This window comes from Amborella trichopoda, chromosome 13 (genome assembly GCF_054954075.1).
Source record: "Amborella trichopoda isolate Santa Cruz 75 chromosome 13, AtrichopodaSantaCruz75HAP2 v2.0, whole genome shotgun sequence".
Lineage (NCBI taxonomy): Eukaryota > Viridiplantae > Streptophyta > Magnoliopsida > Amborellales > Amborellaceae > Amborella > Amborella trichopoda.
The window spans coordinates 4,629,254-4,656,174 of NC_142348.1; the positions used below are offsets into that span (position 1 = coordinate 4,629,254).

Genomic DNA, 26,921 nt, shown 5'->3' on the forward strand with positions numbered 1-26,921 from the left:
TTTTTTGTTTTTTGCTTTTTTTGTAACCCATGATAGAGTTTTTTGTAATCCATGATTGAATTTTTTGTAATCCATGATCGAACTGTTTTTTTCTTTTTTTGTAATCCACGATTGAATTTTTTGTTTTTTTTTGTTTGTTTTTTTTTGTAATCCATGATCGAATTTTATGTAATCTATGATCGAATTTTATGTAATCCATGATCGAATTTTATGTAATCCATGATTGAATTTTTTGAAAATTTGTGATTTTTTTTTTTAATCCATGGTCGAATTTTTTTTTGTAATCCATGATAGAATTTTTTGAAAATTTGTGATTTTTTTTTTAATCCATGATCGATTTTTTTGAAAATTTGTTTTTTTTTTTTTAATCCATATTATTCAAAGAGAAAACAAGAGAGATGATGATTCTGAGGCCACCCTATCCTAGCCATATTATTCACATATCGAGTCCCAACAGCAACAGTGTAGGGATGAGCACGAAATACTGTAAATTAAATGCTGAATGGCGGTTCATGCAGGGAAAGAACATATCAATATTCGCATATTCATTCAAAAACATGAAAATTCTTAATGGAGTACCCTCATTTTTTATTGACTTCCTAAAAAACAATATTTATAATGAATTTTAATAATTTTTTTGAATTTTTTTTAAGCTTTATTCCGACCGATTCACTCGATTCCCGATCCGGATCGCCGATTCGTCGATTCAAATCGATTTTTTGGAAGCCCGATCCGGATCACCGATCCGTTTTTTAAACCATTGCATTAAACCCCTTCTCATTGACTTTGAACCCTAAATCTCTGAAGTCCCAGTTACATCGAAGCTAAACCCTAACCAAATTGCCCTAATTGATTCGATCTAAGGCAAAAACAACTGCGTTGAACCCTACTTTCCATCTTCAGGATGTGGGCCAAATCAATAGACCTTGTTGACTTATCTTAACCGATCATCACCGTCTAAATGAATGGAAGGTTAAATAGGCTGCCGCTTTAGTTATTTTATACTTTATATTTATTTTTTAATAATTATAATAATCAAGGTCGAGATGATCTATTGAAGGTTTTCAATGCGGTGAGTTTTGAGACGGATACGATTTGTGTGAATCCATGTAAAAATGAGTCACCTTTTAAACATCTATTTTTAAGATAAGTTTTTTTGACCTAATTTTTAAGGATATGAAAAATAAATAAAAATTAAAAATTAATAGTTATAATTCTATTCAAAAAACATTTGGATCATTGATTTTAATTCTTTTTAGATGGATCACTTATTTGCTTTATATAACAGGGACCGCAAGTGTAGAAATGCGGTTCCTACAAAACAATTTTCTTCTTTTGGCAGGGCTGCAGCCATATCAAAACTTTTTTGTTTTCTCAATTGGACGGTCGATCGCCGTCAAAATCCACGCCGGACTCTTTCTTGCAATTCTTTTTTTGAAAGGGCAAAAAACCGGCGCGGGCTCTCCGGTCTCCCTCTCTCTAACCAGTTCTGACCCTCTCTCTCTCTCTTAAAGCTTTTATCTCTCTCTCTCTTAAAGCTTTTATCTCTCTCTCTTAAAGCTTTTATCTCTCTCTCTAACCTGTTGTCCCCTACTTCACCATCCCACCGCAGTTCCTCTCGAAGAAAGGGAAGCAGAGGAAGAAAGAAGTAGACAGATAAGAGGAAGGCAGGTTCTTTGTGGTTTCCTTATTTTTCTCAGTAACATATTGGTCTACGTGGCAATGTTCTCACATGGGGTTTCTGTGTTGTTTAGTTGAAGTGGAAATTTTGGGTTTCAATTTCTGTTGTGATTATTTGCTATTTTAACTCGTGTAGCTGTTTAAAATGTTTTTTTGTTAGATTTTATCTCTCATCTCCATGAAATTTCATGTGCTTTTACGAGTGCCGGTGATTGAAGACTTATTAACATTGGCCTGGCTAGGTTTAATGATGGATTCTAACTGTTCATTTTGTTTCTTTCGTATTCTCTTCTCTCTGGGGACTTTTAGTGGTGCAATATATGGCTTCTTGTGATTTTTATTGATGTCGAACTGTTAACATGGATCCGTTGAACGGGTTGTAAGCAGAGTGGAACAATAATACGTTTAATCCAAGCTCATAAAAGAAAAAAATAGTTTTAATCAAGTTAGAACTTCAACGTTATCCTATTTCTAATAAAAAAATAAAAAAATTAAAGCTTTGCATATGGAAGCTAATCCACAGATAATGCTATTATGTCTTTTATGGATGCTAGCTCTCATCATATCTAAATCTTCTCATTTTCATGTACCTGCATTTCCTTAGATTCTTCTTGAAATTGATAAAATCTAAATGGTGTTTGTTTGTTGCGAGTGTAATGTGTTCCGCTTTTTTGGATAAAAACATGAATTTGATTGAAAGAGAAATGGGAACAAGATGCCAAAATGTCATCAAGGCAATGGCCATACATATTTGTATGAGTTGATATCTTCCAGGATAAATATTTTTAGTCAACTGGAAGTAATTCTGAAAATGGTGAATCAAAGCATCACTTGGTTAACTAGTCAGTTGGCCTTTTATATTGATTGGGTGCGTTCCAAGTATTGCATAAGAAACGATAGATTTAGAGTAACTTGTGTTCCTTTGAACACAATTTATTGGAGATTGAGAAAACCCAGGTGCCCAAAGGACTCGCCGGCAAAGCTAATAACACCCCCTCAAGAAGTGGAAGAAGGTTTGTCTCAAAGATGGAACCATTTTTTTTCTTGTGAATGTTAGCCTCTGTGGTGGAATTGTGTCTATATTCATTGTCTCTAAGCTGCTAGTTGGGGTTCCCTTAGCTAATCCGCAAAATTTAGTCGTGGTCTGTCCAGGAGGTGAGGGACCAAAAACTGGAATTATAGAGGGGATGGGCTAGGTCTTAGTTCAAGCCTATTGGTAGAAAGTAAACCAGGGTGGTTGGTTCTTAGTGGCTTTGATTGGGATTAGCGAGTAGATGTCCCAAGAGAGCATAATGAACATGCTCCCCATACTCTTCGACCTATTTATTTCCAAGAGGGATTAATCTGCATGATTTGTTTTTCTTTTCCTTTTCTATTTTGTTAATCAAATATTTTCGGCATTATTTTATCCATACATTTGTATTTCTCTATGTTGCTTATACATGCCTAATATAAAGGCACTTCCTCTTGTTCCTATTTGTTTTTGTTTTGGTAGTATTTTGTTAGTTTAGTGGATGCACTTCACACTTATATATTTCACCTGATAATCTTAAATGATTATTTGGCTGTAAGGGGCGTGTGTGTAAGAAAAGTGGCAGTTGAGAGAGAGAGAAACCATCTGTAAGAATTGAATATAGTTTGTGCAGCAGATTGGATAAATTTTCAATTTTCATTACACAGATATTACAGACAGATAGAATTATAATTTTAAAATGGACAATCAAAGAACAAGTTTCCGAATGTAGTTCGAATGGGTCAATTACACACCCCCAAACAACAAATGCCATCAAATTTCAATTAAGACAAATACAATTTGAAATTTTAATGGCAATATTTCTCATTGCGTCATCAATCAGTGTGTTATATTCTTTTTTTGGTTAAAAAACCACAGAGATATATTTTTCTCCAAAAAGTGCAGTGAAGGATGTTTAAATTAAGTAGTTTGTACATGGTATAGGGATCTGATATTTTCAAAAACTATACTGGTGGATGTCTAAATCAATAAATAGTTATTACTTGGATTGACTCCAAACTGTCAGTTACCCATATTTAATTTCAACAATAGAGACCTCAATCTCTCTCATATATTTTGGATTTATAGAAGTTCACATTATCATCGAACATGTTAAGCTGACATCAAATTGCTTTAGTTCACCAATCATTACTGCAAAAAAATAAATAGCTTTTCTTTATGCCATTACATGCTGTAATTGCAGGATTGTGTGAGCAATGGCAGTTGGTTCTGAGGAGCAGACACACAAGACTCACAGATCTCGTCAATCGGGTCCCTCTGCAAGAAAAAAAGAGAAATCGGACAAGCAGAAGCGGGGGATTGCTAATGAAAAACACAATCCTAAGGTCGGTCTTTTGTTAGTGTGTGCAATAAAATTTTATGCATGATAAAACGGATTTTACATACAAATTCCAATGCAGGTAAATTCTTTTTTTTTTTTGAAATTGTGCACACTCTTATGAGTTTTGGGATTGTGTTGTGTTGTGCTGTCATCATGGACATGTAGATTATTTTGAATTGTCTGCATTTGTTTAATAATGGTAGATTATTTTTATGGATTGGCTGTTTGGGGTGCTGGGCTTTACAGAAATAAACAACTTTAAAAAATAAAAATTATACAGAATTATAATAATATATTTAATTTCATTGTTTGGTAATTCCATAGATTGCATTGCCTAGCATGTTCAGGGTACAATAAGCATCCATGGACATCCACCTCTCACCGCTTGCCTACAACTCCTTTTTTTGGTTAACTGCATTTTATTAAAATAAAACTCGAGTTTACGAGTATATTGGTATGTGATGTAAAAAGTTGGTATACACCAATCGATCTACTTGGGCTTGTTTAAGTCATTTGGGCTGGTTTTTGAATAGAGGGGGCCATTGAGCCTGTTATTTCTGAAGTTTTTTTACCTCTTTCATCAACCCTTTGTGTTCTGACCTTTGAAAAATATTATATGACATATTGCTTTTGGTCATCAGTGAAGGAAGTTTCGTTATGGATCTGATAAATTATGTTATTGTCAGGCATTTGCTTTTAGGTCGTCAGTTAAGGCCAAACGTTTGCAATCTCACGCATCAGAGAAAGAACAACGAAGGCTTCATCTTCCTGTAATCGATCGTTCTACAGGTGAACCAGCTCCTTACGTTGTCGTGGTGCATGGTCCTCCAAAGGTAATTATTTTTTTTGGTTTTCTTTTCTTTTACATCGCTTCTTCTTGGTCTTATGCTACCTTGTTGTCTTTGTAAATTATAAGGTTTGATGGTCATCTATTGCTTTAGGCCTAAAAAAACCGCTAATGAGAATGCACCTGTATGTTTGATTACAGGTTGGGAAGAGTCTGTTGATAAAATCTCTTGTAAAGCATTATACCAAGCATAATTTATCTGATGTTCGAGGTCCAATCACCATTGTATCAGGTTCATTGTCATTCGTGATGCACAATTCAACTAGCTTCTGTTCACGATTACCACGTTGTGTAGTTCATTGTGGAGGAAGTAGGAGCAACAAATGTGTACTATAACCCATTGGACTTTGGAAGGCTGTGGCCCATTGGTTCATCACCATCATGTATTGAAATGATGGACGATAATGAAGAGTAGGACTCTCCATTGTGGATGGTCTCGTTCTTGTGGGTCATCCTATCTTCCCAGCCTCCACCATTCATCATTTAATTGGACAGTGATGATGGCATTGGACTGGGGTTGCCATAGTACATTTGATCATAGTTTATTTCCCCTTGCGTAGTTCTTAAAAACTTATGATATACCACTGTTTAAAAGCAATTATGTGTCATTCATGATCTGGGCTTTGATCTGAGATGTCCTGGTCATCTTTTAGCTAAATTAGGTCACTTGCCTGATTTCTTGTGTTAGGTAAGCAACGGAGAGTCCAATTTGTGGAATGCCCAAATGATATAAATGGCATGATCGATGCTGCAAAGTTTGCTGATCTTGCTCTACTTCTTATTGATGGAAGTTACGGATTTGAGATGGTGAGTGTCATAATTAGCAATTATTGGAATTCGAAACATACGGATCAGTGATGCATTGCTTCTCTTTTTATAGTATAAATATCCCTTTTGGTGGCTGGTTTCAGCCAAATTTCTATTAGCTGTACTTATTTGTACAAGTCAGATCCATCAGATTTATCTGTTAAAATGGATGGTGGGATTGTATGGATGGGTGTAGATACTAAAAGAGGAGGTGTAAAAACTAGCCTGTGTCCCTTTTTTTGCTTTTATGTTGTTCCAGTCTAAGTTTTCTAGAGGTGTGTCAATAGCTTATATTTTTGTGGTTGGGGTGTCATGCTTTTGCAGGAAACTTTTGAGTTCCTTAATATATTGCAAGTCCATGGTTTCCCCAGGGTTATGGGGGTTCTCACACATCTTGATAAATTCAAAGATGTAAAAAAATTGAGGAAAACGAAGCAACGTCTCAAGCACCGGTTTTGGACTGAGATATATGATGGGGCTAAGCTATTCTATTTATCAGGCCTTATTCATGGAAAGTAAGTGACCTTATATATTTGATCGACTACATATTGTCATGCTTTTTATCACATTAATGGTGAGCATCTTGCTCTATTCATATTCAAATATTTGTAATAAATATTGCTCCTTCTCAAAAGGGAAAGTGCAATATGATCCAAAACATTGTGGAAGCCACTGGCAGTTGGGGTCATTAGTGTCCATTGAAATGATGGATGGAGATGGAGGGAGAGTGGAGGCTACCAGAGAAGGATATGACCCCAATGGTGGGTCCCATCATCTCTCCATCACCATCCATGTCAACAAGTGGCAATGACAACGATTGTTTGTGGATTTTCTTCACTTCATGGGATTATGAAATGCGTTTTCCCTTTCCGAATTTATTGTGTTCAATGTGCGCTGTCCTTTATTTAGCACAACATCCTTTCCAGGTACCCCAAACGTGAAATTCACAATCTTGCAAGGTTTATTTCTGTTATGAAGTTTCATCCTTTGTCTTGGAGAACTTCACATCCTTACATATTGGTAGACCGTTTTGAGGATGTTACCCCTCCAGAAAGAGTCCATGCAGATAACAAATGCGACAGGAACATAACATTGTATGGCTATTTGCGTGGTTGCAATTTAAAAAAAGGCACAAAGGTCAGTTTTTATGCAAAACTTTTGATTTGACGGTTTTCCTAGCATTTTCTCTAATTGTTTAATGCAATGTGGTGACAAATGCAAAATATGTGGCCAGTGGTTCATATAATCTTAGTACACTGTTGACCACTTGACCTTGAAGTACTTGTGTTGATGACCTGACTTTCCATATGCATATGAATTATGGAGGCGTCTATGCTTTTGTTACGTTTTATTCCGCCGATTGTTGGTGGGAACTCTCTCGGTGATTACATGGTATGGCTGATCTTCACTTTGACCATGATTGCAGATGTCTTAATGGAGATACCAGAGATTTACCTTACTGAACTATTTCACGAACTTTTTAGTATGGCCCTTTTATGTTTTTCTCATAGTTGGTTAATGTAACCCTATATTTTATGGTGGCCTATGATGAGAAAGTCTTTTTGGAGGGTTTGCATTGTGTTGTTAATAATTGCCTATTATTAGATGTTCTTCAGTGACAACTTGTTTATTTCCTTGTCTGTTAATTTGTTTCGCTTTTATACTTCGTGATTCCCACAAACTGATATTCGATTCCATCTAGGTCCATATTGCTGGTGTTGGGGACTGCCAGTTAGATAGTGTGACAGCATTAGCTGATCCTTGCCCATTACCTTCTGTTGCCAAAAAAAAGGGTTTGCGTGAAAAAGAAAAGCTATTCTATGCACCTATGTCTGATCTTGGAGATCTTCTTTATGACAAGGATGCTGTTTACATAAACATAAACGATCATATGGTTCAATTTTCCAAAGTTGATGGAGATGATGGAGCAGCTACCAACAAAGGTATGAGCACTGTGTGTTGTTGCTGGGGAAAGTATATTGTAGTCAGGAACCATGGAGAAATGTAGTCATTGGACTGTGTTTTCCATAGTCCATGAGGCTGTGGTATACTTTCCCTTTATACTGTGCATGTCTCTTACTACTTCTAACAATCTAATGTCCAAAGCATCTGCTAGGTGCTGAGTCTGTAATGGCCTACATAGACACAAATTGTGGTTCAATCTTTCCTGATGTTACTTTGGACTGTATATGTTCTTAGGAGGTTGGAGTAGTAGTTCTCCTAAATTAATTTTTTTTGGATCTAACAATTTCATTAGCTCAACTGATATTTGACCACCATCTTGTTCAATTACACGGAAAAAAGATCAAACCATGTTGAGTTAACATAGTTTGGCATTCTAAGTTTGCAGTGTAATAAATAGTTTGTTGCGTTATTTTTTGCTTTCTTATACATAGTGTTTTATGTACATGTACTCCTGTCTTTTTTCCAGCAAGGGGCCGTGATGTTGGTGAAGACTTGGTCAAAACACTTCAGAAAACAAAATACTCAATTAATGAGAAATTAGAACAAAGTTTCATTAACCTTTTCAGTAGGAAGCCTTCTATCTCATCAGAAGTCCAGTACAATTCAAATAATACCATGAAAAATGAATCTGAGAACTTCTATTTTCAAAGTGAGAATGGTGAGGAATCAACTAGCTCCTTGGAGGGAGATGATGTTGAGCAGGCAAATGTCACGGAGGCTTTAAATAAAGAAACCATGCAAGGCGGAAGGGAGACTGAAGGAAATGAATCAGATGAGTCTGATGATGAAAGTAACAAATCATCAGAAGGAGATGAGGGATCTGCTAAGGCTTTGAACTCTGACGTAAAGGAAGTAACTGAGTTCCAAAATGGAAGGTTAAGAAGAAGAGCTGTCTTTGCAAGTGATGAAGGGCAGGTATTTCACTACATTTCAATCCTTGTACTAGATCTTCAACATTCAGAATGCAGATTCTTCTTTTTGTTTTTTGATAACCAAACAAAATCTTGAATATTCCTCTATCGTGGTGAAAATTTATAGTTTTCATGTCTCATAGAGATCTTTTATAGTTCCCAAGATGAAATTCATTATGAGGACGCATACTTTCTCTGTTTTAGAAGTATCTAGATACCTATGAATAGACAACATGGTGGATGAGACTCGTGATTAGTTCTTATTTGGGAATTTATGTGCTCGTTTGTTGACAGATTATATATACATGTTTCCCACAACCTACCCACCGCACAACATCTAGTCTGGTCCTTCGTCGTGAAGTAAAATACCCTTAGTATTTGATAGTGCCTTTTCTTTTTTACTTGCTTTCCATCTTTTGGACTCATATCAATAGTGCCTTTGTGATTTTTCCTTAGGCCTAGATGTCTGTCCTTTTTTCATTCTTGTGCCATCCCACCTGTAGTTGTGCTTACAATTGTCTTAGCAATTTAATATGGCACAAAATGATACACTCTCCCTAATAAGAATTTATTAGACAAGAAAGAAACACTTGCTACATATTGTGGGCTGTAAATTGTAAATAAGTTAATAGTTCCATTGGGTTGTTTACTTGCTTGTCATATTAACTCAATTCCTTGACAATTGTTAAAATGGTGCTTTATTTGAGTTATGTCCTCATTTCTTTAGGGGTAACCTTCCTATGGTTCATCTTGTGGTAGGGTTCAGATAAAGATGATGTAGATAGCGATTTATCAGTGGGTTCAGATGACCCAGAGGAGACTGAAAATGACTGGAAGTCAGAAGGTATATTCTTCACGTCCATGTGCAGTTGTATTCAACAGCGTTTCATGAAAATTGCATGTTTTCTTAGTTTTGTGAAGGGGTTCTTCCATTATTTTTCTAGGTAGATGCACGTTAATGGTTTTTGAATTTTTTTCGAATTATTTTCCAGGAGTTATTTTTTTTGCATTGGTTCATAACTTTTTTGAATGGATGGATTATCAGTCCATTAAGTCAATACCTTGGCAATCTTGTCGCAAACCAAACTTGATGATAGATCAGAAAATTAAAAAGATAAGTTTAGTGCAAAGTGGAGGTGAAACTGATGGTTCAAATTCAATGTCTTGAAGTTAGTTAGACTTGGTGTTTGCCGAATGACTCATGGCATTGATTAGTGGTGGGGCTGAAATTTTTTGCTGTTATTCTCTTATGTGGATCTTTTCTTTTCCTTTTTTTTTTCTTCCCCTCAATAATCCTTCAGCATTGAAAGAGGTTGGTTTGTTCTCGGTGACTTTTTTTTCTAGATCAAACTGATGATGGGATCGGAAATGCATCCAAGTGGAAAGAGACCTTGGTCTCTAGAGCAGTTTCAAGACAAACTACTAACCTTATGCAACTTGTATATGGAAAGCATTCATCAAAATCAATAAACACTGTTCAGGAATCACTTGGGAGTGGTGACAGTGATGATAGTGAGGATGAAGAATTCTTCAAACCGAAAGAAAGCAGTGACAAGGTAAATTCAAGAGTTATGAATGGGAATGTCATTTTTTTTTTATTGATGACATGCCATTGATCATAACTAGCAGGTTGTTAGCTAGCTGGCTTTATTCGTTTTGAAAAACCAAAATGGCTAAGTTATGAGGTGGCTTATGAAGTAGTTTTGAAGAACCATAACAGATGAGTTGGTTGATCCATCCATGATTAGAAAAATAACTGGTACCAATAAAAAATGGTCTGGACATAAGTATAGCAAATGAATTGAATGGTTGAATTCCTGAGGTAGAGGAATTGACTGGATTGTTGCCCGTCATTAGCAGTCAAATACGAGACTAGGATTCAAATTTCTACTGCTTGTAGACATTGGGTTATAATGTTTCTAGAAAAGGTAAAGTTAACAAAAATTTCAAGAAATCTAAGTGATAAAATGTATTGAAGGGAAAAAAAATGGACAGTGACAAATGTCTCTAGCATTAATACCATGAATAGATTGTTGCGTATCACAGGGAAGGTACCAAAATGATATTGATATTTCCACAAAGCCTATGCATTTCATTCATGACTTCGCCAAAATTTTGAGCATATGAAGGGTGCGTGTGTTTGGCATATGTTTTGGAACTTCCGAACATTTTAGCTCTTTTTTGTTTTTTGTTTTTTGTTTTTGTTTTTTTTGTTTTTTTGTGGGGGGGGGGGGGGGGGGGGGGGGGCACTTTCATTTTTCTTTCTCCATAGTTCCGAAAATTGGGGGAAATATGAAAGCTGCTCCTTTGATCTCACCCCATGGAGGCGGTTCCAAAGATGGGAAAAAGGAAGCCGCTCCTTCCGTCTCCCCCCATGGAGCACATACTTTCATAAGTTTCGACTTCTGAAGCCGAAACTTCTGCCAAACAAACACGCCGAAGAAATTTTGCTGCTCATCATCAGCAGTAATGTGTTTGATGGATTCACATTTTAAGCATGTTGCTGTTTTATATTTGCTTAGAATACAAAATGTGATATTGTAATGGGAAACTATACTATAAGCAAAGTGACCCTGGAAATGCTGACCTACCTCTTGGTGAAGCAAGTGTTTAGGGTTTCAGCAGCTACTTTCCCCTAATGGTGAGACACTCGGTTTGTAGGGGAGAGTCTTAGTTCTGAACCTCCCTCCTGCAAACAAAAACTGACCTATTCCATGACAGAAGTTTCAACATGTCCCTTCCCTTTGTGTCATTTTTAAAGATGCATGTGACTTTGCTGATCAAAAGACAACACACTATTCATCTACAGAAATCTAGTGAGAGAATGGATGTTGATAACTTCAATGCCGAGGATTGCTCCAAAATAGGTGCAGATCAGGTGCTGCGTGATGACTGGTCAAACCAAGATATCATTGAAACCATTCGTGATCGTTTTGTCACTGGAGACTGGGCCAAAGCTGCTCGCAGGGGTCAAGAAGTGGAAGGAAGTGGTGATGAAGATGCTGCCATTTATGGAGACTTTGAAGATTTGGAAACCGGAGAGGAATATGATGGCCAAGAAACTCTTAATCTGGAGGGGGACGCAAAGGTTTCAAAAGGGAGTGATTTAGCAGACGAGGAGCGAAGGCTTAAAAAGCTTGCTCTTCGAGCAAAATTTGATGCTCAATATCCTTTTCCCTTAACATTCTCTTACTGCTGTTTGGAAGCTTTTGATAAGTTCTACTTATAAATCTGCAATAGTGGAAGGGTATATTGCAGACATATTTGACTTGTCTCAAACGTATAGATAATTCTCTCTCTCTCTCTCTCTCTCTCTCTCTCTCTCTAGTTTTGTGAAAGTATTGTGAGATTTGAGAACAATGTAATTTGTTCAATATTATGAGACCTTACTTCTGTATATATTTTTTAATATATGCAAGTAAGTTATTTTTCATATTAAAAATTGTATGTTCAAATAAAGATTTTGTATTTTCATACAAAATATAGTTGGCATATTTGCCAAAGATGTGTTACATAAACTGTCAGGGAAATGAAGTTTATGTTTAGCATAGGGATTTTTGTTTTCTCCAGAAATATTTCCTCCCATTTTCCTGTTAAAACCAAAAGTTTTAAAGTGAAAAATTTACTTGCTTGAGAGTCCCAACTGATACTCAAATTGTCCTTCAACTTCTCTGTCTTTTTAGAAAAAGATTTGGCAATGTATTCTAATAAGACCTTAGCTTTGAACCACATATGATGAATCTGAACCAATGGATGAAGAAACTGATGGCAAGAAGGATCCCCAATTTCATAGAAATGGAGGCCAAGATGGTGGCTTTTTAGACAAGGTAAATTTCTTGAAAATCAGAGCATGGTTTTACTGTAGGATTTAGATTAAAATTACTTAGATATCACGGGTTTACTTGGAACTGCTGAAAGCATCTTTACTTGTCTACTATTATTTGCAGCTGAAGGAAGAGATTGAACTCCAAAAGCAGAGGAACTTGGCTGAGCTGAAGGATCTTGATGACGTTACTCGGCTTGAGATGGAGGGTTTCAGAACTGGATCATACCTGAGATTGGAGGTCCATGGGATTCAATATGAGATGGTTGAACATTTTGATCCTTGCCACCCTATTCTTGTTGGAGGGATCGGCCTTGGTGAAGAAAATGTTGGATATATGCAGGTCTTACTATATTTGCATCTAAAAAACCTGGGGGATGAAGTCTTAGTTTTGTTTTTATATTAACTATTGCTTTATATTAATTGCTTGTTAACAGAAATGACTTCTCTCACTAATTATTTTGTCTATTCAGGTTCGACTAAAACGTCATAGGTGGTACAAGAAAGTATTGAAGACTAGGGACCCTGTTATTGTTTCAATTGGTTGGAGGCGTTACCAGACAATGCCAGTGTATGCCATTGAGGACCGTAATGGCCGGCATCGCATGCTTAAGTACACCCCAGAACATATGCACTGTGTTGCCATGTTCTGGGGGCCTCTTGCACCTCCAAATGCTGGGGTTGTTGCCTTTCAGAACTTATCAGAAAATCAGGTATTAAATATATGCCATAACCATGTGTTACTTTCACCCTTTAAAAAAAAAAATTAAAAAAATTGGGAAAAGAATTCAATGAAGAATTTGTTTTTGGAAGGAATTTGAGGGGATGTGACATTTGTAAGGTTGCTTTTAGGATACATTTGGTCTCCTTTACTTCTAAAAATGTATAAGAAGTTGATTGTTTGATTGATCCTTACTGTCTCTTCTACTCCAGGTGGCTTAGAAGCTTAGAGGGTCTTAATTGGACTAGTTGGGTACTGTTTTTTTTTTTTTTTTATTTCTTTTTTCAGTTTGTGCTTCAGGAAAGGAAATTATTAGAGAGTTAGTAAATGTTGTACTGGGACTTGCCCTTGAATTTTTTATATCAAAATGATGAACCATGAGACATGATTTTATTGTTTTTCTTTAGTTATCAATAAAACAAATAACAAATAGATCTATGAGGGTAGGGGGGGGAGATTATGGACTGAGACTTACCTTTCATCCCAATACCAATTAAGGCCATCTTGAAGCAACAAGTTATGATTGCTTTCATTTTAAATAACATAGCAAAAAATCTATATATTTGTCATCCATAGAACCAGGGGTGGGAATGGATCAGGTGGGGTCCCTGACCTGAACCCTGCCCAAACTAGTTAGAAGTTGAACCTGGACCCGAACCCGGACCCGAGTCGGGTCCGGGTCTATAAATAAAAACTATATACAAAATAATATTAGTAATGTGTATTTATACTAATATATCTTGGGTTGGGTCTGGTTGAACATGACCTGGACTTGAACCGATGACAAGATCTAAGCTAGACCAGGACCCAGACTCGATTGGGGTCTAGTCAAGGTCAAATGGACCCAAACCCAACCCAAAATCTGGGTCCAGACCCGGTCCTAGTCCGGTTGGCCCGTCAGATCCATGGGTCAACCTGAACCAATTCCCACTCTTACATAGAACGTATTTGAATATTGAAATTTGACATGTTAGGGATTTGTGACTGTGGTTAAATGATGTTCATTGTTTCAGTCTTTACCGATTTTGTTTGCTTACCGTTGCCTTCATGTCTGTTTAAGCATCCTTTCCAAATTAATGGGCCCTGATGAACAGTGCAAAGTTGGGTAAAGACGAATTCGGTATATAGTATTTTTGGGGAAGTAGAGAACAGGTGAGGGTTTTGGTTGATGTTGATTGATCTCTTAATGGGGTAAGTTTGTCTTCAGGATCTGTTTCGGATAACAGCAACAGCAGTTGTATCAGAGTTCAATCATGCTGCACGTATAGTAAAGAAGATTAAGCTTGTTGGTTACCCTTACAAAATATTTAAGAATACGGCATTTATCAAGGACATGTTTACATCGGCTCTTGAGGTGGCGAGGTTTGAGGGTGCTTCGATACGGACAGTGAGTGGTATAAGAGGACAAGTGAAGAAGGTAAGCATGATAAACTAGGAAAATAAACTTAGCCTACATTTTCTTTTCGCAGCTGTCCTATGGCTTCATAATTTAGAGAATCATGATACTGATTCTAATATTCAGAAAACTTATACTTGTATCCCTTTTTCTGATTAAGTTTGTGATGATTTCAATTTTGACTTTGCCAAGAAAGAATATCCCTGATCATAATGTCAGCAAGAACTGCTTATTAATCACATGGGTGTATTAGAAAAATGTATCTTTACCCTGTTGCTATGTATACATGAGCCGAACGCATAAGGTTGATAATAGACAGACTTGCCTCAACAATTTTGAAATTTACAATGAACATCTTTTTTTTATTCCAACAATTTTTGTTGTTTTGTTTGTAACTCTTTCCTATATAGGCTGTGAAAGCAGGCCAAGGTAAAGATGGAAGCGCAAGGTGCACATTTGAGGACAAAATCCTGATGAGTGATATTGTTTTCCTTCGTGCTTGGACACAAGTAGATGTACCGCGTTTCTTCAATCCAGTGACATCGGCCCTTCAACCTCGTGACCGTGCATGGAAAGGCATGAAGACGGTTGGTGAATTAAGGAAAGAGCACAACCTTCCAGTTGCTTTAAATAAGGACTCTCTCTATAAGGTCAGTTTTTGTCTCCTATTTTGTCATTCTGTATTTTAAACTTACTCGTCGATTTGAAGATCATCTTATCTCAACTATAAATTGGCTTGTGATCTCCTTTTCAATATCATCCAAAAGTTTGCTTTATCCACACAAAAACACATTTTTCAGTGTGTGATTACTTAATCTGACTGTTTAAAAATGATTAATTAAAATATCGGCATTCATTTAATCCTGATGAAGTGTCAATATTTGGAAGTGCATGAATGCCGAATATTTTCATTTATAATGCATTTGTAGTTTTTTGTACTTGGATATGAAAACTTCTATTGTGGCCTAGTAATCTTATTTTTGGGATTGGTTCTTTGGGTTGGTGATGGCATTTGAAGGATTTGATTCTCTAAAATGCGTGCCCTTCAATCATGCATTTCATATTGTTATTTTAGTTATTTAACTTAATTCTCTTATTTTTCCCCTGGCACTGACAATGTTAATGTTATCCTTGTGTACAGCCAATTGAGCGAAAACCAAAGAAGTTCAACCCCTTGAAGATTCCCACGGCCTTGCAAGCCGCTCTTCCATTTGCTTCAAAGCCAAAGGATACCCCAAAACAAAAGCGTCAATCACTTGAAAGCCTCCGAGCGGTGGTTATGGAGCCTCATGAAAGGAAAGTTCACGCTCTTGTCCAGCACTTGCAATTGATCAGATCTGAAAAGGTATCCACAACTCAATCCCTATCTTGATTCTAAGATAAATAATGCCGGACCCTTAGGTTTGTTCCAGTCGTACTATTAAATTGGTATGGGCTCACTGGATGGGATGGGATTCCACTTGGAAAAGATGTTGCATACTAACGGATTTAGGTCTAAATCTCTTGCTATCTTTGTGTATATTTTGCAGATAAAGAGGCGCAAGCTCAAGAATGAGGAGAAAAGAAAAGCATTTGAGGCAAAGAAGGCAAAAGATGAGCAGCTGAGTCAGAAGAGGCAACGAGAAGACAGGAAGCAGCGGTATCTTAAGGAAGATAAACAAAAGAAACAAACTCGACAAAGACTCGAGTAGTTTTCTTTTCTTGAGGTAAAAGCATGGGTTTTGAGCCTTTTATGTTCTAAGAGTTTGTTCTAGGAACTTTCTAGACGAGGTATTTTCACTTGTATATCATGATCTATGCTATAGTTACCAGAATCGTCGTCGCTATGTAGCTATTCCAGTTCGGAATCACCATCCTGCATTTCTATGAAGGAATTTCCATAAATCCCGATTCCTGGAAGTTAGGAATCATGATTCCACATTTTCTGAATCTCATTATGATATCTTTGGATCTAGATTCCACCACCAAATTTTGTTATTCATAGGTGCACAAGACTGTGATTCAACCAATATGAGACCTCGCTTCTAATTTTTAAGAATAATAATAAGAGATATTTGGAATTTAGATCCACCACATCAAAATGATTGCCATAATTCTATGGAATGCTTTGGAATTTTTTAACATCATCATCAACATCATCATCAACATCATCATCCAAGCCTTATCCGCTTTGGAATTTTTTAAACACCATTTAAAAGTTTTGGTACCTAAAACTTTTTACTAATTAATACATGATGAGTATCTAAAAACTCTATGGGTGTCAACAAATTCTAATTTACATCATTCCTAAATTTCAAGAATTTCTGATAAATGTCTTATTTTTAAAATATATTATTAATAAATAAAGTAATTTTATTTTCACTATTCTATCTATAAACTCTAGGAAAGTACTTAAGTAAGGGTAGTCGACCTTATTTCCAATATTTGTGGGGAATTGTGATAAAAGGCACTCAATATATTGACGCCAAAATTACGGGAGGGCTGTTAAGACATTGATTCTGATGATAGGGGAGTCCTAGGTAAACATACTCAATATATGGAGTTCAATACTGGGGAATTCTTGCTTATAAATAAAATAAAACCTCTAGTCTTTTGCCTTTTGCCTTTTGGGTTTTAGGAGAATCTATAGAGAAAAAATTCCGAGAAGGAAACTTGGTGGTGAAGTGATGAGGTTCAGAAGGCCATTAGTGGAAAACTATCATGTTATACAACGTTGCAATATAATAAAAATGATCAAAACTTAAAAGAATATAAAAGGCTGAGAAAAATGTTAAACAAATAGTAAGGTTAAACTTAAGGCATATGATAATCTATACAATAAACTGGGAACAAGAAAAGGTGAAATAGATATCCTCAAATTAGCAAAAATGAGAGAGAAAAAGTATAGGGATTTAAACTATATTAAATTCATTAAGAGTAACGATCAAAGGGTTTTGGTGAAGGATGATGAGGTCAATGAAAGTTGGAGGGTTTATTTTAAAAAATTATTATATGTCGAACACAATGGGAACATAGTTGTAGAAGGAACCGTTAGTATAAATGAGGGCAGAGGTCATAGATACATTCGTAGGATTAGAATATCAAAAGTGGAAGAAGCTGTGAAGAGGATGTAGATAGGAAAGGCATTGGAACCAGATGGTATTCCGACAGGTTTGGAAGTGCATGGGGGAGATTGGCATTGACTGGTTTACCAAGCTGTTCAATAAGGTGTTGAGAATAAAGAAAATGCCAAACAAATGGAGGAAAAGTATTGGGGTACCTATTTACAAGAATAAATGGGATACAGAATTATCCGAACTATCGAGGGACCAAACTTTTGAGCCACATTATGAAGCTGTGGGAGAGAGTGATTGAGCAATGACTAAGGTATGAAACGAGTGTATCAAAAAACCAATTCGGTTTTATGTCAAGGAAGTCAACAACCGAGGCTATATTCCTGCTTAGGAAAATGATTGAGAAATTTATGACAGGGAAAAAACCTCCACATGGTCGTTATTGATTTAGAGAAAGCTGTGCTTAGAGATTTGATGTGGTGGGTGCTGAAAGAAAAAGGAGTCTCAAAAGGTGGGAGATATGTATAGGGGAGCACTAACAAGTGTATGAACAACTAGTGGAGAGATGAGTGAATTTTCAGTGACAATTGGCCTGCATCAGGGGTTAGCATTGAGCCTATACCTTTTTGTCTTAGCTATGGACAACTTAACTATGCACTTACAAGATGAGGTACCGTAGTGCATATTGTTTGCGGATGACAGTTTTGATCGATGATACTCGAAACGGTGTCAACACATCGATTCCCGTTGGATCAGGATGTGATTCATAAATGGTAAGAATCTCATTTCATGTGATATCAATTTCAAAACAAATCTCACTTCATGTGATATCAATTTCAAAACAAATCTCACTTCATGTGATATGCATTTTATGAACTACAATTTTGACTTTGTGGTCAATCGCGATTTCATGATTCATGTTCCTGAAATGATTGGAATCACATGCATTTCCAACAACCATAACTAACACACTTTTTGATATAATGTCATGCCAATCATAAAGGAAGGTTCTAGGAGGCTATTTCTCAAGAGATTTCAAAGTTTTGGTTTTTCTCTAGAAATTCTTGAGTAAAACTAAAGATTTACGAAAAGGAACTGAATTGTAAAAATAAGATTAATACGAAAACGAGAAAAAAAATAAAAGAAACGAAAACTATTATTTTCTATTAAAGAAATATGAAAGAGATTACGTAAGCTTCATTTCTTAAATATATAGGAAAATATAACTAAATGGTCAAACTACTTGAGAAAATCATTAAGGTGGCCAAATCAACAAATTTAATATTAGAGTGGTTTACTATGAGATCCCTTCACATAGCTACCTCCTAAAAAATAATATTTTAGAAATGCCATAATTGCCCTTGTTTAGATTTTGGAACCCTTAACTTGGGGCATTTCAGTAATTTGGGTTTACTTAAGTGGCTAAAGTCAAATTTAAGGTTAAGAACCCAAAACAAGGATTTCTAATGAAAAAAATTACTTTAATGGCCCTACTTGTTTAATGTTAGGACCCAAATTAGGGGCACTTTTGGCCTTTTTTTTTTTTATAATGTTAACCTTTAATATATGTGAGAGAAAATTACAAGAATCCTTGGCAATCCACAAGTGAGGATACTCAAGGAGGCAAAAAGCAGAATCAAAATCCTCTTTTAAGAGGTTACAGTGTGGCACAACGACCTAGGAAAACAGGTTGATTCGCAAAATGCAATGAAAGGCCAAAAAGCCAAAACATAAGATCTAAACGTTAGCTATTGCCGCTGCTTCTTTAGCCAGGGTGTCAGCGTCCTGATTTCCTTCCCTCCAAGTATGCATCCATGCGACGGACATATTCTTGCAAAGATTGTCAACCTCGTCAAAGACGTGTGTCAGAAACCAAGGAGGGGGTGAGGAAGAAAGAGATTGTGCTCAGGTGATGGTGTTCTTGGAATCTCCCTCCATTGCAAGCAATTGCAGTTGTAAGGGTTGTGTGAGTTTGAGACCTTCCAGGAGAGCTAGTGCTTCAGCCTCCGTTGAGTCGTAGTGGCCAATGTGTTTAGAAGTTGTAGCCACAGTAGTACTGAGGTGGTCTCTAAGAATTGCTCCTATCCCTGACGGCCCGGGGTTACCAAGAGAGCACCCGTCAAAATTGAGTTTTAGGATGCCCGGAGGAGGGGGTTTCCATCAGGAAGCCCTTTGCAGGCACGATTGATGGAGTTGAAGGATATTTGTCCAATCTTCGCTGCAAGCCGAGGCAGCAACTCCTTTGAAACACTGATGATTGGTCACCCAAAAAATTGCCATAGACTTGAGCTTATTGAAAACTTTGTAGCAGGTTGAGAATTCCCCCCTGAAAATTCTGTTGTTGCGCTTGAGGATGGAAGTCACCTCTTCTGGTAGCACCCATTGCACCTTGAACAGATTGAGCATGGAGGTCCAAATGTTAAAGGCAAATGGACAGTGGAGCAGTAGATGGTCATTGGTCTTTACAGCTTCGAGGCACATGACACATCGATTAGGAATTCGGATCCCTCTTCTTTGCAACTGATCAACAGTGAGGACTCTTTGGGAGAAGGCCAACCACATGGAGATTTTGATTTTGGGTGGGGTGAAGGAAATCCATGCTTTGGCTGCAACAGCATTAGGAGCTAGAGGGAAAGTTGGTGGGGGAGAGACTGTGATAGAAAGAGGAGACGAAGCAGGTTCTCCTCGGGGACGGAGACCACATAATTCGATCTTGACCCGATGGGGAGAGGAAGCAAGATTGAAGTTCAGAACACAAGGTGGCAAAGTTTCCAATTTCTAGTTCCGTGAGAGGTCTTCTAAAAACAGGGTTCCAAGAGCGAGATGAACCTACTGGAAGCATTTCTTGGGCTACCGTAGCCTCTTGATTTCTGGCCAGAGAAAAAAGCTAAGGGAATCTATACCTAATAGGAGTATGACCCAGTCAAAGGTCATGCCAAAAAAGGATGTGATTGCCTTCTCTTGGGTGAAATCTTTTGCGAGATTTGAAGGCAAAGAAAGCTGAGCAAATAAACCTCCAAATACCAGATGACCTCTGGTTTGTTCTGAAGTGTGGCAGCCAAGGAGAATTCAGGAGATGGTATTTGTGTCTAAGGATCTCGATCCACAATTGATTGTTTAAAGTAGACAGTCTCCAGCACCATTTACCCAGCAATGCCGTATTTTGAGTTATGAGATTCTTGACTCCCAGGCCTCCTCTTTTCTTGGTCTGATGAAGTTTATCCTAGGCAATCAAATGGAGTTTATTACTTGAGTCATCGCTAGACCAGAAAAATCTCCGCATCAATTGTTCAATTCTGGAGCAAACAGCTACGGGCATGTGCAAGATAGACATTTGGTATACCGTAATGTTGGCAAGAGTGGCTTTGATTAAAGTTGATCTTCCTCCCGAAGAGAGTAATTGCCCTTTCCAACCGGCTAGTCTGCGATTCACCTTGTCTACTATATGGGACCAGAGGCTTTGTTTAGGTTTGCCTAAGCAAAGAGGTAGGCCTAGGTATTTAGATTGCGGAGTTTCTACCCCACAGCCCCAGCTGAAGGCGAAGTCCGAGAGGGTGTTATAATCAATATTGACCCCCATCGTCTTGGTTTTATCGAAATTGACTTGAAGCCAATTGCAAAGTCAACGCACCTGAGGAATAGGAAGAGGTTTCTGATTTCAGCATGGTCAGCATTGCAGAAGACCAAAGTGTTGTATGTGTATTGTAAGTGGGTTACCATGGGGGCCTGAGGACCAATTGAGAAGCCATGCAGGCGTCCTGCTGAGTACATTCTTGAAATTGATATGCTAAGCCTCTATAGCAAAGAGGAAGGGAGAGAGGGGATCTCCCTGTCTGAGCCCTCTAGTAGAAGGGAAATAACCTTTGGGGGTTCCATTAATGATTATAGAGAACTATGGATGGGAGTAGCAAGCTCTCATCCAGAGCCTCTAATACCAAAACCCATCCTAGATTGAGTTTCTTCTAGTAGATCCCAGTCTACATGGTTGTAAGCCTTTTCCCAATCAAGTTTGGCTACAATGTCAGGTGCCTTGACCAAATGTCTTGAGTGGATGCATTCATGGGCCACAAGGGCCCCATCCCGGATCTGACGATCTTTGATAAATGCACTTTGAGTGGGGGTTATAACAAGGTGCAGGACCTCTTTCAGCCGAGAGGCTAAAACTTTGGCTAGGATTTTATAGGTGGAGTTCAATATGCTGATTGGGCGAAAGTCTTTGAGTTGGGTAGCACCTTCCATTTTTGCAATAAGTGAGATGAAGGTTACGTTCATGGCCCTATGTATTACCCCCTTGGAATGGAATTCATTGAAGAAGTTTAGGAAGTCTTCTCTAAAAGAGGACCAAAACAATTTGAAGGGGGCGATGGGGAAGCCATCGGGTCCAGGGGCTCTATCTGAATCCAAATAAAAAATGATAGCTACTATTTCTGGTTTAGAGAACGGCCTTTCTAACCAAGAAGCTTTATTCGAAAGACCCCCATGGGAGGTCGAGGACTAGGGAGAGCAGAGAAAAGTTCGTTGAAGTAGCCAAGGATGGCTTGCTCGATGTCGGAGGATCGATCAAGTACGTTGTTCCCATCGGTGAGATGTGATATGTAGTTGTCTCTGCACCTGCAGTTTGTTGTTTTATGGAAGAAACCGATGTTGAGATCACCAGCCTTCAACCGCTTGATCCTTGACCTTTGGTACCAAAAAATCTCCTCTTTCTTTAGGAGGGATTGGTACTGAACCCTTAAGTTATCCCTTTGAAGGAGTTCAGGGTTCGAAAGAGATTTGGACTCTTCCAAAAGGTTAAGGGACTGGATAGCCTGAAGCGTGGAGGATTCTGTGACCCGAGGAAGCCAGGAAGATCCCTGCTCCAGTTTTTTAGGTTAGCCTTCAAAAGCTGTAGTTTGCGCTGAAGCTTGAAGCCAACCCAGCCTTCGACTAGGTCTGAAAGAGGCTGCCACCAACTCGGGAAAAGATTAAAGAAAGAAGGTTCTTCTATCCAAGTAAGTTCAAATCTAAAGGGTTTGGGGCCACTGTCAACAAGCTTTGTTTCTTGCAGAATAGGGCAACGGTCTGAAGTGGGTTTGGGGAGAGCGATAGAATGGGTTCCAGGGAGGTGGATTCCCAATCCAGAGAGATTAGGAATCTGTCCAATTAAGAGAGCGTGGGGTTAGTGGCATGGTTGGACCAAGTAAATTGAGGGGGTAAATCAACTAGGCTGTTGAGGGCTACAAAGTCTGAGAAAGCTAACATGGCAGGTGTGATTCTTGAAGAGGAATTACGCTCATGGGACCACCTAGTAATGTTGAAGTCCCCGTCGATGCACCACACTTGGTGAGGGAGCTGGGCTACTAGGTTCAACTCTTCCCACAAGGCGGGTCTATCTGCATCTGCATTAGGCCGGTAGACCGCGAAGAATTTCTAGTGAAGTCCATCCGGAATCCTAGTCGTGAGGATAGAGATAGAGAATCTGGCCAAATGGGTGGAATCTAGAGAATGGGTCGTGGGGTCCTAAATTACCCAAATTCCCCCCGAAGCTCCCGCCGCAGTTAGTGCTGCCAATTGACAGGGCCTGTGTCCCCAAACTTGACGTACTTGTGTAAGGGTAGGAATGGGTAATTTTGTTTTGGTGAGAGCCAAAATAGAGGTTAATGTCGAGAGTAGAGGTCTTTGACTGCCTGTTTCTTTTGGGCCTGACCTAGCCCCCTGAGGTTCCAAGAAAGGATTAACATTGGGGGGCACAAGAGAGAGGAGAGTTCCTGAGGGAACGTCTCACCAGAATCCCATTCGACGATTGGTGATGAAGAATGGGGGAGGAAGGGAGAAGAGAGGAGGAAGGTCCGTCGTAATTAGCCGAAGAAGCCAGATTGGCCAACTCATGAGATCCCTTCTTGCTTACCCCAACACGAGGCTGCAAATCTGCCTTAAAGAAATCCTAGAAAAGTCCGTCGAGTCCTGAGTGTGGGAACCCCATAACCTTCATGACGTCCTGAATTTGGCCTTGCCCCTGGTCAATGCCATTGACGTAATCCGAGTCCACTAAGGGGAGAAGGGGTCCCCCATTGTGTAGACCGAGAGCGAGGTGTCTGAGAGGTAAGAAGAAGAAGAGACTATTGGAGAGGGGAATGCCAGCAAGACCAGGAAAGGTAGCCCATATGCCGCAGTCGATCGAAAAATTCCCAAAGAGAAGCCACAAGGATCCCCGGCAAGCGGGGTGGACGGTGATGCCAGTGAAAACTTAGGGCCTTGCTCTGGAGTGGTTCCTTGAGATGTGGAAGACAGATTGGGTGAAAAAGGGGTTGGGTCAAGGACCAAAGATTCCTTAGTGCTATCTGGCGGTTGTGAAATAAGGCAAACAGGGGGAGCAGGAGATAGAGTGACCGGAGGGGAAGCGAGGGGTGACGGTGAAGAGGTGGAACCACGAACAGTCAAGAAAGCAGGTGGGGGTGGCAGAGAGGGGAAAACTATGGGCAAGGGTGTTTCGTTAGGGTAGGTTGGAAGGTATGAAATCGAAAAAGAAGGGAGAAGAAGAGTAGCAAAGGGGTATGGATGGGGTTGGGGTAGAGAGGGAAAAGTAAGGGGGAGTACACTGGGCGAGGTAGTTTGGAATGGGGGTAGAGAGAGGGCGCACCACTGAGGGGGTCAGTCGGGATGCCTATAAGCACAGGCGTAATAACCAAGTTGCTGTGGTCCATAATTTCCGAAGAGATTTCTGCTGCCGGAACTCTGGTTGTAATAGACTCCTGTCGGGATGTTTGAAGGGTCCCCTGGTATGCTTCCCAGTCAGAGTGAAGGTCAATGAGAGGAGGTAATATATCGGAGGCGGGAGTTGAGGCATCGCGTTGATCCAACGGTGATAAGAGGGAAACCAAAGGAAGAGGAGCGGACATGCACGACGAGGTTGCAGGGGGGAATGATGATGATGCAGAGCTGACGGGATGGTATGTGTTGATGGCGGTGGTGACGGTGGAGATGTAGGATGGGGATAGCCCCTCGGGGAGATGAAGATGAAGGGATTGCGGCAGGGAGCGAAATCGAATGAATGTAGGGTGATGGGAGGTAAGAGGCAAAACCTTCTCGGGATGGGAAGCAGGGGGTACATGTGTGGAGATCTTGGGTGGGTATGTTGTACAAATGGCCTGCATCGACGGTGAGGGTATGGGGGGCTATGAAGCACGTGAAGATGAGGACGCGTGGTCTCAAGGCAATATGGTGGACAATGTGGGCAGGGCAAAAGGCAGCGGCAATCGGGTCGTGTCAGTTCTAGAAAGCTGACATGGGGCAGTTTGGTGGGACGTACCCGACCCGCTTCCATCTGCATGAGGCACGTGGCAGTACAGTCAACGGTCACAGACGCCATTCCAAAGGCACCTGCGAGCAGGGCCTAGGGAGCCAGGGTCGGCAGAGGAGGAGACGAAGGCAGAGGTGGGGGTGGGTGTGGTGGTGGGGTAGGAAGTGGTGGAGGTGGTGGTAGCTGATGACGACGGTCAGAAAGCTGAGGGGGAGAAGGGTGAGACGGAGAGGCAATGGGTGGATGGAAGGGAGGTTCATGATTACGATGGTGGCCTCTATAGGGTGGTTGAAACTTATGGAATTTGCGGGGCTGTCTGTTCCGTGATACAAGGGTCCACTAGTTCTATTTCTCAGGGGAGAAGGAAGGAGAGCGGTTAAACGAGGATACTTCCGATCCATGAGCATGCTAGGAGACAAAGTGAGTCGATGGAGGAGAAGCCACTAACCAGGATAAGAAAATCCTATAAAAGTTTTCGACGATCCGACCACCTCAAGCCAGAGGATAGTAGAGATACTCTGAAGGTCTAGGGCGTCTACAATTAGACGTAGGGATCCCAGTGGTAAACTTTCCATGGATTTCTAGTGAACAACGACGAAGGAGCCGTAGGCATTGCTAATGGATTTGAAGGTGTTCAGACACCATGAGTGAAGAGGGATGTCTGAGGCTGTGACCCAAAATTTCTAAGAACAGAAAGCGCCGATGTCAACAGACCATTTGGAGAGAAGAAGAGAGGCACCCTTGAACGAAAACGCGGTAGAGCTATTCAGAGCAGAGTTTGCAGAGGTAGCTGAGGGGAAGGAAAACAGAAAAAACCTATTAGAGAGTGGTCGGCACTTGATACCTAGTACCTTATAGACTTCCTTCGCCCATCTCTCTATGTCATTACAATCGTTTCATTGAGGGTGGAAAACGCCAATGAGGGAGGTCTTGTACTATTCGGCGAGATTGGCAACAGATGGAGCAGGGATAGGGATGATGGACGTTGCAGAGGTCATTGCAAGGAATTTGACCTGATGAGAGACTAGAAAGCCTCAAAAATGGAATTTTAGAGAAGGGAGAGAAAACGTGAGAATCGATTTCTCGGACGGGAGAGAAAACGTGAGAATCGATTTCTCGGACGATTTGGGGTAGTTAACGCAGGGAGCTTCAAACTTCTGAGAGGAGATATTTTAATAAAATTGAGGAGATATTCTAATGAAGAGAACATTATAAAGTATCCAGTCTAATGCTGAATTGGTTGATTTGACCAACTTAATGATTTTTTCATGTGGTTTTCCATTTTAGTGGTACTTTCTCATAGTAATCCATATATTTCTTGTGGCTTCATATCCTCAATGGTCCTTGCAAAATTGAAGATGCATTTGAGCATAGATTATAGTTTCAACAATTTGCTGGAATAAAAAGTGGGAAAGAGAAAAAAATTTGGGAAAGAGAATCTCTTGATGTTGGAGATACTTTACATGTATCTTAAGATTTCCAAAAAAACTGAATTATTTGTTAGAACGTTTTGATATTGTCTTTTTTCATTACTTGCAAGTTGAGTTATAATTGAGGCAATTGCACATCCTTAGCAACAGATTCAGTTACAATTTTATTGAAAATTATGATTACAAAATCCAACCGAAAAATCCGATGGAGAACTCAATTGAAATTATGGATCTTTTTGCAGGCACCCGCGAGTCCGATCCCTATTCCTATGTGGTAACACACTCAGGCTGCAAAACTCTTTGTATAATGGGAGCTTTTAACTTATTATTTCTGGCAAAGAAGCCCTTGAAAGATAAGCATTCGAAGAGCACTGCAATTTGAAAAGCTAGGGTTTCAATGCAAGTATTCGGGCTAATTGTTGCCTTCAAAATCCTGTGTGATTTATGTGTTCTTTGTTTCGGTTTGTTTTTTATTCTTTAATTTAGATAGCCAAACATCAATTTTCCCCATGTTGGATTGCAGTCAGCAGTTCATGGAGCAGTTGAATTCGTTTTTCACCTTAGCATGGAAAAGCAGTGTATGAGAAAATTGTATAACAATTTTTGAGGCCTTGTATATGGATTTCTTGAGCAATTTTCATCCAGAGTTTAGAAA

At 39.1% G+C, this 26,921-nt stretch overlaps 1 protein-coding gene across 2 annotated transcripts; it reads left to right on the forward strand.

Annotated features, from left to right (window-relative positions):
- Positions 1 to 1,357: 1,357 nt before the first annotated feature.
- LOC18428800 (P-loop containing nucleoside triphosphate hydrolases superfamily protein) lies at positions 1,358 to 26,921 on the forward strand. 2 transcript variants are annotated; one of them, XM_088856395.1, is made up of 20 exons: positions 1,358 to 1,667; positions 3,897 to 4,038; positions 4,721 to 4,867; positions 5,023 to 5,113; positions 5,570 to 5,688; positions 6,013 to 6,203; positions 6,615 to 6,825; positions 7,391 to 7,631; positions 8,120 to 8,568; positions 9,324 to 9,408; positions 9,909 to 10,120; positions 11,374 to 11,729; positions 12,295 to 12,391; positions 12,512 to 12,730; positions 12,861 to 13,100; positions 14,316 to 14,525; positions 14,915 to 15,154; positions 15,646 to 15,849; positions 16,034 to 16,210; positions 26,509 to 26,921. In XM_088856395.1, the coding sequence occupies exons 2-19, from the start codon at positions 3,910 to 3,912 to the stop codon at positions 16,193 to 16,195; spliced, it is 3,603 nt and encodes a 1,200-aa protein (XP_088712521.1). In that variant the 5' UTR covers positions 1,358 to 1,667; positions 3,897 to 3,909; the 3' UTR covers positions 16,196 to 16,210; positions 26,509 to 26,921. The 2 variants fall into 2 exon arrangements, with proteins under 2 accessions (XP_088712521.1, XP_006838161.3); XM_006838098.4 differs by lacking the exon at positions 26,509 to 26,921 and having other exon boundaries at positions 16,034 to 16,388.

Excerpts from the sequence above, each read along its gene's own strand:
- LOC18428800 (XM_088856395.1), top strand. The coding sequence starts at position 3,910 with ATGGCAGTTGGTTCTGAGGAGCAGACACACAAGACTCACAGATCTCGT. Across the intron at positions 4,868-5,022 it reads TGGTGCATGGTCCTCCAAAG|GTTGGGAAGAGTCTGTTGAT; the intron begins GTAATTATTTTT and ends GTTTGATTACAG. Across the intron at positions 7,632-8,119 it reads TGGAGCAGCTACCAACAAAG|CAAGGGGCCGTGATGTTGGT; the intron begins GTATGAGCACTG and ends TCTTTTTTCCAG.